Here is a 12,506-nt window from a genome sequence, read left to right as displayed (position 1 = left end):
CCTCTGAAGACCTCTTCTGTGGTGTCTGCACTACATGGAAACAGACAGCAACACTCCTCCGGGTTAAGAGACGCATTTTGTGCACGCTCATGTAAAAGACGAGAGCAAACCAAGAGGATTCAGGGAAGAAACGGCACTCGCGACAGCTCTTCCAGATTCAAGCTGCAAGTGTTTGTGAGCGGCTGTAATCTTCAGGGACAAAAGTCCAACAGTCTCATTTCCCGGCGGCTCCGGGGTAGTTGTCACGACTGTTGCCCAACTCCAGGTACGAGCTATAGGCGGGAGTTTACTGTAAACCCTGAGAGGGTTTGTTGAACATTTAGAGCTCGGTCACAGTGAAACTGGAAAGATCCGACAGCTTCTGGTAAAAATCCTCTCATAAAAACAAATTAACAGAGAGATTTACAGCCATCATCTACAAATGACCTACTAAAAGTGACCAGAAGATAAATCTTCCCTTTAGGAAAAACATGAATAGCTTTTCTATTGTTTATTGTTACCCAAGCAATGACTAATTGGTTCAAAGTTCATATTTACACAAGTTATGCAAGATACTCAATTTCATGGACAGTAACGGCACAAAAACAATAGAATATTTGGTTATTATTCCATGAGGAACCTCTGCTTCACGTCACTCTCGCCGCCCTCCACATCTCTACACAGCTGAGATGATCTGTCAAACAGGAGCATTTCCGCAGAATCATTTACAAACCTCCATAAAACTGCAGGAACAGACAGGTGACGGACTTCCGTGTTTGTTTGCGGGAGTTTCTTCCATAAATTTGGCCCCATTTTGACCTGATTTTTACATTTTTCACATTTTTTTAGGCCAATTCAGAGTTTAGCTTCTATTGTAGCCACATGCTAATGTTTTTGACTAATTTGTTATGTACTGAGTTTTTGGGATGACAATATTTGAAAGCACCAATATAGCTCTAAGCTAGCGTTTCTGTTTTCCTTTTAACAGCTGAATTCTTCTATAATATTCTTTCAAACAACATTAAATTCCTGTTATACACAATGTAGAAAAAGTAAAGCTAGAAGAAGACGAGCTGCTGGATGACCTCCATTGTTGTTTTTCTAGTCGTCTACAATGATGCAATGACACGCTAGCGGTCTACTCTACACCAAAAAAAAAAAAAAAAAAAGCCCGGCAGAAAGAACTATGCCCTCCCATACTGCTCAGAGGAAATGAGGCTGTAGAGCAGGGTGTCAAACATCGCTCAAGGGGACTAACTCCAAGCCGGGTCGTGGAGATGCCCAGACTTCCCTCTCCCCGGTCACTTCCTCCAGCTCTTCTGGGGAGACCCCGAGGCATTATCAGGCCAGCCGAGAAAAAAAACTACATTTTTTAGACTTTCAGTAACTTTTTGATATAATTATGAACTAGACATATAGTGTTACCTGTGATAATGCTAGCGTGAATGCTGTAAGCTGAATTTGGCTGCTGTAGGTGGTCGTGCTGATAGCTAAAAACGCTGAAATCACTGAAGCAGATAGCCAACTAAAATATTAGCTAAAAGTCAAATTAGCTTAAAAAAAGTAGGTTAGTCAAAACAGCTAGCATGTAGCTGAAAAAAATAGCTTATCTTCAAATATCCAAAAAACTGAAAAAAGCCTAAATTAGCCAAAACGGCTAGCATGTAGCTGAAATGTTAGCTAAACTCGAAAATACCTTTAAAAAATCTTAGTAAATACCAAAATACTCCAAAAAATCTAGCAGAATGCTAATTTTTAAAAACTTTAAAAATGTAACTTTTTGACATAATTCTGAATAATAAAAAAGCCAGGAATATTATTCCAGAATAAATCAACTTAAACCTTAAATAACTTTAATATTTTAATATCTATAAAAATACATTTTGTTAAAATCATACAAGTTAGAGATAAGTGTAATATAACATCGAGTCATTAATAAGAATAAAACAAAATGATCTGGAGGGCCGGATAGAATTACCTGGACTTTGACACAGGTGCTTTAGAGTCTCTTTAACTCTTAAATTTTATTATCAAAGCATCCGTTAAAACATTTTTTTTTTTTAATTTTGTTTGTTTTTTGCAAATTGTTGGTATTATTCAACATCCAAAAATCCTTTTTAAACAACTGTCATCTTCCAGGCTCATGAATATTGTGGCGGAAGATGCAACTTATTCCAGCTGGCATCAGGAAGGGGCCGAGACCCCTGGGATTCTGTACTGCTACGACTGGAGTCTTCTTGTGCTTCAAGGCTTGAACTTGACTCTGTTCCCATTGCAGAAGCTTCAGCTGCAGCCTCTGAGCAAACACTGGCTTTACCCACCTGCTGTAAACATCACAGAGCTGCCTGTTGACCAGACGATCCGAGTGGAATCTGCGGAAGTCCTCAAACACATCCTTAATCGCCGTCACAGACAGCACCAGCACGATGGGGATCAGGGAAACCTCTGGCTGGAAGGCCTCCACGGCAGGAACAAAGTTCAGGGCCGCCAGGAAAATGAAGTAGACATTGGCGAAGCGGTGGAGCTGCTCAAACAGATTCTTGGGGAGGAAGGACAGGAAGGAATACTTTGTGGTTCGGATCGTGTTGCTCTTGTAGGACTCAAGTGCTTTTTTTAGATCCTCATCGTCTGTGAAGGAAGGTCCGACGGTCCTCTTCCTCGGCAGGTGGTCCCTGTGGATGTGGAACGGTAGCTTCAACCTATTCATGAGTCCACAGCCGCAGTAGATCCCCACCTGCCAGGTTCTGTCTCTGCTCCCTCCCGGTCTTCAAGCTCACAGCCGAACGCAACCTTCCCGTTGTGCCGTCTGTCCGTCCGTCATTCTGATCTGGATTCTGCTTCCCAAACAGCAGCAGGAAACACTGAGACCGGGGAGGGATGAGTTTGCATTGAACAGCTTGGGTGACGCAGCTCAATGCCACTCCTCTGGACAGAAAAGTCAAGGTTCAACTTTTACAGCCGTCTGAGAACAGGTTGTTTAAGCACAGCTGACAGGCGTGCCAGCAAGGAAGAACGTCTTTGGACGGACGGAAAAGAAGAGGACTGGAAACTCAGGATGTCCAAGTCTTCAGAAAACCTCTAAAACCTGACAGAACCACCAATGTCCCGGGTTTACAGAACTTGGTATGTTCCTGCTCTCCTCAGAATGTCAAATGTTGAGGAATCGTGGAGACTTTTCTCCGCGGCCCTGCACTGCCCTCACCATGACCTAAGGGGGATTTCATCACTGAAGAGAACAGCATTGACTGGAACTGCACAGGACACCACGTGGACCTGAAGGAATGTTTCCTCAAAAGAACTATTTTCTAATCTGTTACTGAGATGAAAGATCAGATGATGGATTAGGGTCACTCTCATCTGCCGTCCAATCAAATCTGCTCTCCACCACAAACAGCTGTTTGACAGCAAAAAACAATTCAAGGAATAAAATATAAAGTAATTGAAAACAGTTTGTAGGTACAGTTTTTGTAAATTTATATTTAACCTCTTCCTGAGTAGAATTTAGCAAAAACAAAAAAATAAGGGTGTAATGATCAATTTCTATTCCTATGATCCAACCAGATAGATCTGTCTGATCCACTTGTGAAAGTCTGTATGTTTCACAGAGCTCCGACCTCTCGCCTCTCGCCATCATCCAAGACTGCACCACAGATCAGAAATCCTCCCATCCCAATTGAATAGATAAACCTTTTCAACATCTTCCACAGACAGACATCAAACTCCACTCTCCCCATGGATCTCTGCTGGATCCAACCGCATGAGTTCTGTCTGCGCAGGAGTCTGCTTTCCTATTCCTCAGCGTGGAGAAAGCTTGGTTGATCACTTTTAACACGTGTCAAAGTCAAGGCCCGGGGGCCGGATCCGGCCCTCCAGGTAATTCTACCCGGCCCTCCAGATCATTTTATTTTATTGTTATTAATGGCTCAATGTTATCTTATATCTATCTTCTATTTCTAACTAGAATAAATTTGACAAAATGTATTTTGTATGTATATGTAACTTTTACAGTGGACGCCCGACGTCAGGTATCAACAGCCGTCTGGTCCGGTTGTGAAGTGAATTCTCCTGCATTCTGATTCCAGGTTATATTCAGAGGATTTAAATCCTGCAGGACGTTCCGCTCACTCACCCACAGAAGACTCCCACCATGTTGTTGTTGACCTTCTTATCGGACAGGTAGCGTCTGTAATCTTCCAGGGCGTCTTTGATGCCGATGACGGTGAGGACCACCACCAGAGGAATCATGGTGATCTCCTTCTCAAAGGCTTCCACCACGGGGACCCAGTTCAGCAGAGCCAGGAACAGGAAATACAGATTAGCAAACCTGGAGACAGCAGGGAAAACGTCTCAGAGCGCCGCGCTTGGTTTGCTCGGCGCGGATTTTCAAAGACGGGAACCCGACCTGTGAAACTGCTGGAACAGGTTCATGGGGATGAAGGTCAGCAGGCTGTACTGGGTGGTGCAGATGGCGTTGCCCTGGTATTTCTTGGGCAGAGCTTCGTACTGCTGCTGGAGGGGGCCATGGCAGGCAAACACAGTTCTCCTTTTTCCACTGGGGCCCTGAGAGGAGCTTTTGTTGGCCGAACCAGCCGGGGCCGAGTACCAGCCTCGGCTCGAGTCAGTCGACAGCAGCTGTCGGCAGCGATGCTGCACCCAGTGGAAGCTCTCCATCTGCAGGGCGGCAGAGGCTCACACCGTGGCCCCTCAACTCCCCTGTGGTCCACGAGGGACGATCACAACGGACTCATCCTTCCTATTTTCAACACAGAGAGGTTTGGACCTCAGTTTAAAGAGCAGCAGGTTTTACACATAATCGGATTCAGATTAACCTTGAAGTCTGAGGAGACGTGCAACCCAAACACAACCGGAGTTTATCTGGACCGGTTAGATACATTTATAGCACAGCAGACTTAAAAGCTGTCTGAAAAGATCCGGTATCAACAATAGGGCTGCCACGATACGTCGACTAATCGACTATTAAAATAGTCGACAACTAATTTAATAGTCGATTAGTCGTTACTTTATATTATATGGAGTCAGAGTGTAGACACATTTTTTTAGGCTATTTGGGACTTTAGCTAATATTTCAGCTACATGCTAGCAATATTGGCTAATTTACGCTTTTTATCCCCAATTTCTTAGTCTAATGTGGCATTTGACTAATATTTTAGCTGGCTATCAGCTTCAGTGATTTCAGCTATCAGCTTCAGCGTTTTTAGCTATCAGCTTCAGCATCTTCAGCTATCAGCACCATCATCTTCAGCAACAAAATTCAGCTTACAGCATTCACACTAGTGTAATGCTATATATCTAGTTTTTAGTTATTTTAAAGCTAATGATCGTTAAAATGTGTGCTTTACATCCAGTTTGCCCATGACCCGATTAGTCGACTAATCGGATAAAATAATCGGTGATCGGTCGACTATTAAAACAATCGTTTGTGGCAGCACTACTTAGCAATAATCTAATCTGCTGCTGTTGTGAAAAAAAAAACAAACTGCAGGAAGATGTGAAGCAGGAAAGAAACTCTGTTGCCACGGTAACCAGGGCTGGGAATCACTGGGTACCTCATGATGCACGATACATGGTATCGATGGTATCGCGATATTGCAATAATTGGTAAAAATCCTCTCAAATAACACACACACTATATTGAAGAAAACATTTTAATTTAAGTATGTTTTAATGCTATGTCTTTGACAAGCACTGATACCATCTGAATTTGAACTATCTGTAAAATTCAGTGTTGATAACAGTAAACATGAACAGCAGTAGCTGCCAGGCCCGTTGGTGCACGTGACGTGCGCCCCATCGACCTCTGAAGGAATGTCTCACCAAAGGATGACGAATATAACATTTTACAGCCTCTTCAAACGAAAAGAAAAGATTGATAATTGGTGAGACTAAATGTGGCGATATATCCCAATATCGATATTTTGGCACACTCCTAACAGTAACCAGGGACCTCTTCTGTTTTAAGAGGAACAGGAACTTCCAGACCCACCAGAACCCAAACACATGGCTGAAGTTTATTCACAGAGATTGTGTTTTTTCTTCTTGTCTGCATTTTGACTTATTTACTTTTAGAAGCGATTGTTTATAGATGTTTCTAGATTAACACTTGCTTTGAGGTCTAAAACATTCAGACTCTGATGTTCTGTGTGAACGCAGGTTTGAGAAGCTTCCTCCTACACAGAACACGGCTGAAACCGAAACAACAATGAGGAGTGTTAGACGGAGAGGAAGTTGTTGGGTTTGTTTTTGTTTCAAACGTATTATCCAAACAACAATAGAAGATAAAACGTTTGCTGATAACACAACAAGGGACGATCATTTTTAGTTTAAAATATAAAGATCACAACGCTAATCCAATTTAATTGTGTTATTTATTAACCCTTTAACACCAGAGCTCCAGTGTTTGTGTTCTTTGTTTACTGTAATCTTTTACTTGTTAACATGATCAACGTAAGTCTGAAGGAGAAAGCAGCGTTTTCTTGTTAGTAGACAGATTATTTTAACCCCTGATACAGATTGGACAAAAATACTGATAGAAAATGTGTTTAAGTTCCCCTCCGATCATCTTCTGATCTTTTATAAAAGCGTTTCAATTTCAGCATCTTCAGCTATCAGCACTAGCATCTTGAGCAGCCAAATTCAGTTTACAGCATTCACACTACATTATCACAGGTAATGCTACATATCTAGTTTTTAGTTAGTTTATGGTGGTTAAGATGTGTGCTTTATGTCCAGTGTGTCCATGACCCGATTAGTCGATTGTTAGGTTTAGACAACCTGCGCTTTCTGAAAGGAAGAACAGAAAGATCAGTTCTTAAATCAGATTTTACTTCCACACAGAGAACAGACAGAGAATGTTGAAACCAGTCTCCCCTCCGCTCTGAAGGCCCTCCGTCAAAATCCTCCTTTACAGATAGATCATATCATCCTCTAATCACATGAAGTCTACATATTTATCACTAACATAAACTTATGATGACGGTTCTTCAAGTTCCTGCTTCATCTCAGCGTCTCATAACCTTCATCTCAGGATTGGCTCCTTTTTGTTGATATGCGAGTTGTACATGACCTCAAGCAGTGAAGACAAGAAGATTAAAGCCAGAGAAGTTAAAACACTCTGAGCAAATATTTGATAAATGTACAACTCTAACATCAACTAATCTGAATAAATAATCAGTGATTCTGCTAGCTTTTTGGACTACTTTAGCATTTATTAAGGTTTTAAGGCTATTTTGGAGTTTAGCTAATATTTCAGCTGCATGCTAGCTGTTTTGGCTAATTTAGGCTTGTTTTCCCCAGTTTTTTAGGCTAATTTGACATTTGACTAATATTTCAGCTGGCTATCAGCTTCAGTGTTTTCAGCTATCAGCATTTTCAGCTATCAGCACTAGCATCTTCAGCAGCCAAATTCATCTTACAGCGTTCATGCTGAAATATCACAGGTAATGCTATATATCTAGTTTGTAGTTAGTTTAAAGCTAATGATGGTTAAGATGTGTGTTTTACATCCAGTTTATGCATGACCCGATTAGTCAACTAATCTGAAAAAATAATCAATGATTAGTCAACTATTAAAATACTGGTTTGTGGCAGCCCTAGTTCTGAGCGTGATTATACCTCCGTGGTATCCCTCCCCACACACATACACACTTTACATAAGGTGGTGGTCAGCCCTCTTTTCATTGGTTAACCATTAACCCACAAATAAAGAAGGTCTTGTGAAAATGACAAAGGAGGCTTTTGGAGGTGAAGGAGGTCCATGAGGTTCTGTCTGTACAGAACCGCGCTGTTTGTTTGTTTGTTTTGTGGTTTAAGATCCAGACATTCCCAGCCATGATTGGAGCATCATCACTGACATGAAGGTTAAAAAAATTAAAATAAAAAAGTTTTGTTTAGCATATCAGATCCGAGCAGCACCAGAGTCCAGTGAAGTGTAATCTGGGCCATCCTGCTTCTGAAATGACACAGACTGTAACCATGACAACCAATCTGCCCTGGTTCTGGACATCCCAGGTGTGGATGTGTGACAGGACGGGCGGGATCAACTCAAAGTTGTGTGAAGTGGTTCTGAAGGTCCATAGACCCATCAGAACTCTGCAGCCAAGAGATGCTCCACATCAGGGAAGATGAAGGTCAAAAAGTCATGACCCACAGAATGTGGGCTCGGTCGGCCTGGTTCTGGTGGTCCAAAAGTCTAGGTCTGGAGAGTACTTTGTGTCGCATAGTGGATCGAACCTGAGATGCTGCCCGTGAGCTCAGCGGCTGTTATGCAGAACGGAAGTGGTCCAACAGTCCCGAACCGAACTTCAGTCAGTCTGCCTAAACACCGGGTGAGTCGGGTTCGGAGAACTGCAGTTCCGGGCTCCGAGGTTCATAAATCCGAGCAAACCGACAAAGTTCTGCGTTCTTTCCAGAACCGCTCTGGACAGATGCAGATCACAAACCGGTTACCTGGTCCAAACGTGACCTTCAGGGAGCCCGCGAGCTCCCTGAGGACCGGCCGGGGCCTGCGGCTCGGGCCGGGCCGGGCCCGACCCCCTCCGCCCAGAACCCGAACGCTCGCAGCCCCGCGTGTGCTCGGGACAGAGCCGCTTACCTGCGGTCCGGTGGCGCCGCTCGGGTTCATCTCTGCTTCATTCCGACTGACGACAGGTAAAGACGCCAGACCGGATGACAGGAGCCGTCCGCCCGGTTCTGCACATCCACGCCGCCCCGGATTTCTAGGAGGAGAAACCGAAACCCGAACCGGGTCAAATGTAGGCTGGAGCACCGAGAGGCGAACCCGGAGCCCGGCTCGGACAGAGATGCCGGTTCCGGATATTATTCTGACTGTAACATTTTACTCCTTACAAAAAGTCAAGAGCTGCACTTTCCGAGCTACACTGAACGTACCATATCTTGTCATGTGACACAGGTCAGCTGATCTACAGAATGCGGAAGAAGAAACAAACATGGAGGTACTGGACCGTTTAACAGAACCGGACTGCGTGAAGGTGAGCGAACGTGAAGAGGCGCGGGGTTCTGATCCGAAAAGAGGGATGCTTTTATTTTGAAATGGATCTGTGGAAAACCGGAAGCGAGTAATTTTAAAATTCCTGATAAGTTTGACATTTTTATTAATTAAGATGCTAGTGCTGATAGCTGAAGATGCTGAAATTGATAGCTAAAAACGTAAAAATATTAACTAAATGCCAAATTAGACTAAAAAAAGCTTAGGTTAGTCAAAACAGCTAGCATGTAGCTGAAATATTAGCTAAATAGCTTTAAAATCTTAGTGAATGACAAAATAGTCCAAAAAGCTAGCAGAATGGCATTTTTTTTTTTCAATTTTAAAATCACACCTCTTTAACATAATTATGAACAATAAAAAGACAGCAATATTATTCCAGAATAAATCAACTTAAACATTAAATAACTTTCAATATTTTACTCTCCATAAAAATATGTTTTGTCAAAATTATACAAGTTAGAAATGAGGTCAAGATAACATCGGGTCATTATTAACAATAAAATAAAATGATCTGGAGGGCCGGATAAAATTACCCGGAGGGCCGGATCCGGCCCCCGGGCCTTGACTTTGTCACATGTTATTTATAGGAAAATATCCAATAGTTTTCACAAATCCAGATCAGTGAGTTCAGGCGTGGAGCGTCCTCCACATCCACAGCTAAGCAGACTGCTTCTGCAAACATCTGAACGGTTAGTAGCTCAATGAGTTCTAGTGATTCTGTTCTAACAAGTCCACTCCTGAAATATTCCACCGTCAGCTGTCAGTGGGAACGAGACCAGGAGGAGATGATGAAGGACAGCTCCTCATCCATGAAGTGTTGGAGCATCAGCTCACAGAGCAGGTTCATCACTGCAGACCTCCAACCTTCAGGAGACCTTAACACACAGACCTTCAGGGAAGGGGTTTCCATGGCGACCAGCTGCATCCCTCACCAAGTGCTGCAGAGTAGGGGTGCAGTGGGGTAAAGCCTGCTGCCTCTGGACTCTAGAAAAGAGGAGATGAACCTCCTCTGCCTCTGATGAGCCAGTTTGGGTTTGCAGGTTGCCATGGAGACCACACCTGCTGGACTGCATTGTGTCAGGTGGAGGATTACGATGAGTCTCCGGAGCCGGTTTTAGATCCAGTTAAAATGCTGGAACAAACCAAGAGATTCTGGACAATTCCGTGATCCAACATTGTGGGAACAAGATCCTACATGGTAGCAGAGCAGATCAGAAGGAAGGTTCATAATGGATGAACCCGTTTGTGAGGAAAAACCGGACTGATCTGCTCTGAGTCCTGACCTCAGCCTGACAGAAGACCTCTGGGATCAAACAATGAGATCCAGTTCTGCTCGTCCAGCATCAGAGTCCGGGCTCCAGACGGAAGAACACAGAAGGACTCCACCAACACTCCTGGATCTGCAGAAGCTTAGAGCTTCACTGAACTTTCCGGTTAGGAAACATAATTGAATAGCCCCGCCCCAAAATGATGTCATCACACCAGCCCTTCTAGCAGCTTTTTGGCTATAGGATACCTCCAGGGTTTGTCTGACTATACGGATGTAAAGCAGGAGTGAAGGGAGAGGAAACAGACTCAGAACATCTGGGTGTCATTCTTGATCTGGAATTTGTGTCTGTTCGTGTTTAACTTTGGATTTGTGAGTGCATAACTCTTGATAGAAAACTCATGCGACACATTTAGCATGTAATTGGGTGTACTTTTGTATTCAAATGTACTCTCAAATATAAAAATACTAAACACACTAAGTACAAGTTATGCAACAAACAACTAATTACAAATCTAAAAAAGCTATATATGTGTATATAAAATTGAACTCCTCTAGATCGCTCCCATTTGTTTAAAACACTACAGCATGAAAAAACACAAGAATTGTGTTGATTAGGATCAACACAATTCCTGCCAAGCTTGCCAATATATTGAACAATGTCTAATTTTGCCAGAACAGCTATCATAATGCTAAAATATTTGCTAAACTCCAAAATTCCTCGAAGACCTTAAAAACATCAGATTTGACTAAACAGCTAACATAATTCAACAATTTTAGCTAAACTCCAAGTTAGCCTAAAGAACTTTAAAAAAGTCTAATTTTGCCATAACAGCTAGCATAATGCTAAAATACTGAACTCCAAATTTGCTTAAATAACTTAGAAAAGTCTCATTTTGACAAAAAAAGCTAGCATAATGCTAAAATATTAGCTAAAGTCCAAATTTGTCTAAAGAACTTAATGTCTTGTTTTGCTAAACAGCTAGCCTAATGCTAACACTTTAGCTTTAAAAAGTCTGATTTTGACAAAAAAAGCTAGCATAATGCTAAAATATTAGCTAAAGTCCAAATTTGTCTAAAGAACTTAATATCTTGTTTTACTAAACAGCTAGCCTAATGCTAACACTTTAGCTTTAAAAAGTCTGATTTTGACAAAACAGCTAGCATAATGCTAAAATATTAGCTAAATTCCAAATTAGCCTAAAAAGCTGGAAAAATATCTAAATTAGCCAAAAACAGCTAGCATGTTGCTAAAATAAAAGCTAAATACCAAATTACTCCAAAAAACCCAGAAGTTGCTGAACTTTTCCAAGTTTCAATGATTTCTCTTACTGAAAGTTTGCAGAAGTTTACGAGTTTCAAAGTGCATTCAATTTTTGGAAGGATTTGAGCAATTTCTCATTCATTTCCAATGGAACAAATGTTGCTCGATATTTAAAAAAAATACAAAGTTTATGAATACTGAAAGTAGCAGCAGAAATGTCCTGAAGAGCTGAACGTTTTGATAAAAAGATGCTGAAATCACTGAAAGTGTGATTGAGTTTTTACGTGCCAAAAACATACAGAAAGGATCAGGAGAATCCCAATAATTGCTGGGATAAAATTCCTCTGTGTCACGGATGTCCTGTCCGATCCGGTTCTGGAACCAGCTGGTTGACGGTTGAAAGCCGCTCCGACATTGCAGCTGGTTTTGACCCCGTGACCTCTCACACTGGTGTAGAATGACCTCAGGAATGTTCTCTGTGCAGCTCTGTCACAGGCTGGTGGACGGGCTGTGTGGGAGGGAGCCTCCCCGTCGGGGGGAGTATGGCGCCTCCTGGAGTCTGGAAGAGTGGCTGCGGCTGCGGGATTCCCTGACGGCCGTCTTCTGTCGGTCAGTGGGGAGCAACGCTGCAGATGAGGAGGTCATTGACAAAACATTTTATTCCTATTTCCTTTTCATTCCTTATGTGAAAACATCTTCTTTCATTGTTAAAATCCAAAGAGTTTTGTTCATGTTGTTTCTCACTTTACTGGAAACTGAATATTTATTTTTTTTACATAATTTTGTTGATAGCAGTGATTTACAGGTGATTCCTGTCATTTCTGTCAGGAGAAACTGTTGCAGAAGTTCCTACTTGATTGTAGAGAAGTTACATTAACATTTCAACTAGGGCTGCCACGATTAGTCGACTAATCGACGACTAATCGACTATTAAAATAGTTGACAACTAATTTAATAGTCGATTAGTCGTT

At 42.2% G+C, this 12,506-nt stretch overlaps 2 protein-coding genes across 4 annotated transcripts in view; one reads left to right on the top strand and one right to left on the bottom strand.

Annotated features, from left to right (window-relative positions):
• The window catches only part of atp10d (ATPase phospholipid transporting 10D), a gene marked incomplete in the record, with an annotated part of 37,533 nt that extends 28,822 nt beyond the window's left edge, over positions 1-8,711 (bottom strand). Inside the window, 3 exon segments of one of the 2 annotated variants that reach the window (XM_024272177.2) lie at positions 4,109-4,303; positions 4,382-4,732; positions 8,591-8,711. In XM_024272177.2, coding sequence (XP_024127945.1) covers positions 4,109-4,303; positions 4,382-4,650 — 464 coding nt within the window. 2 annotated transcript variants of the gene reach the window in all.
• Positions 8,621-12,506, top strand: part of commd8 (COMM domain containing 8) — a 9,168-nt gene continuing 5,282 nt past the window's right edge. Inside the window, exons 1-3 of one of the 2 annotated variants that reach the window (XM_036209919.1) lie at positions 8,621-8,750; positions 8,909-8,987; positions 12,020-12,175. In XM_036209919.1, the coding sequence (XP_036065812.1) occupies positions 8,749-8,750; positions 8,909-8,987; positions 12,020-12,175 (237 nt within the window). In that variant the 5' untranslated portion in view covers positions 8,621-8,748. Of the gene's footprint in view, positions 8,826-8,908; positions 8,988-12,019; positions 12,176-12,506 lie in introns of both variants that reach the window. The other variant, XM_036209920.1, reaches the window with a different exon arrangement.

The sequence above is a fragment of the Oryzias melastigma genome, linkage group LG22 (assembly GCF_002922805.2).
Source record: "Oryzias melastigma strain HK-1 linkage group LG22, ASM292280v2, whole genome shotgun sequence".
Lineage (NCBI taxonomy): Eukaryota > Metazoa > Chordata > Actinopteri > Beloniformes > Adrianichthyidae > Oryzias > Oryzias melastigma.
Note: the sequence above shows the minus strand (reverse complement) of the source record. Positions and strands in the feature narration are given on the sequence as shown.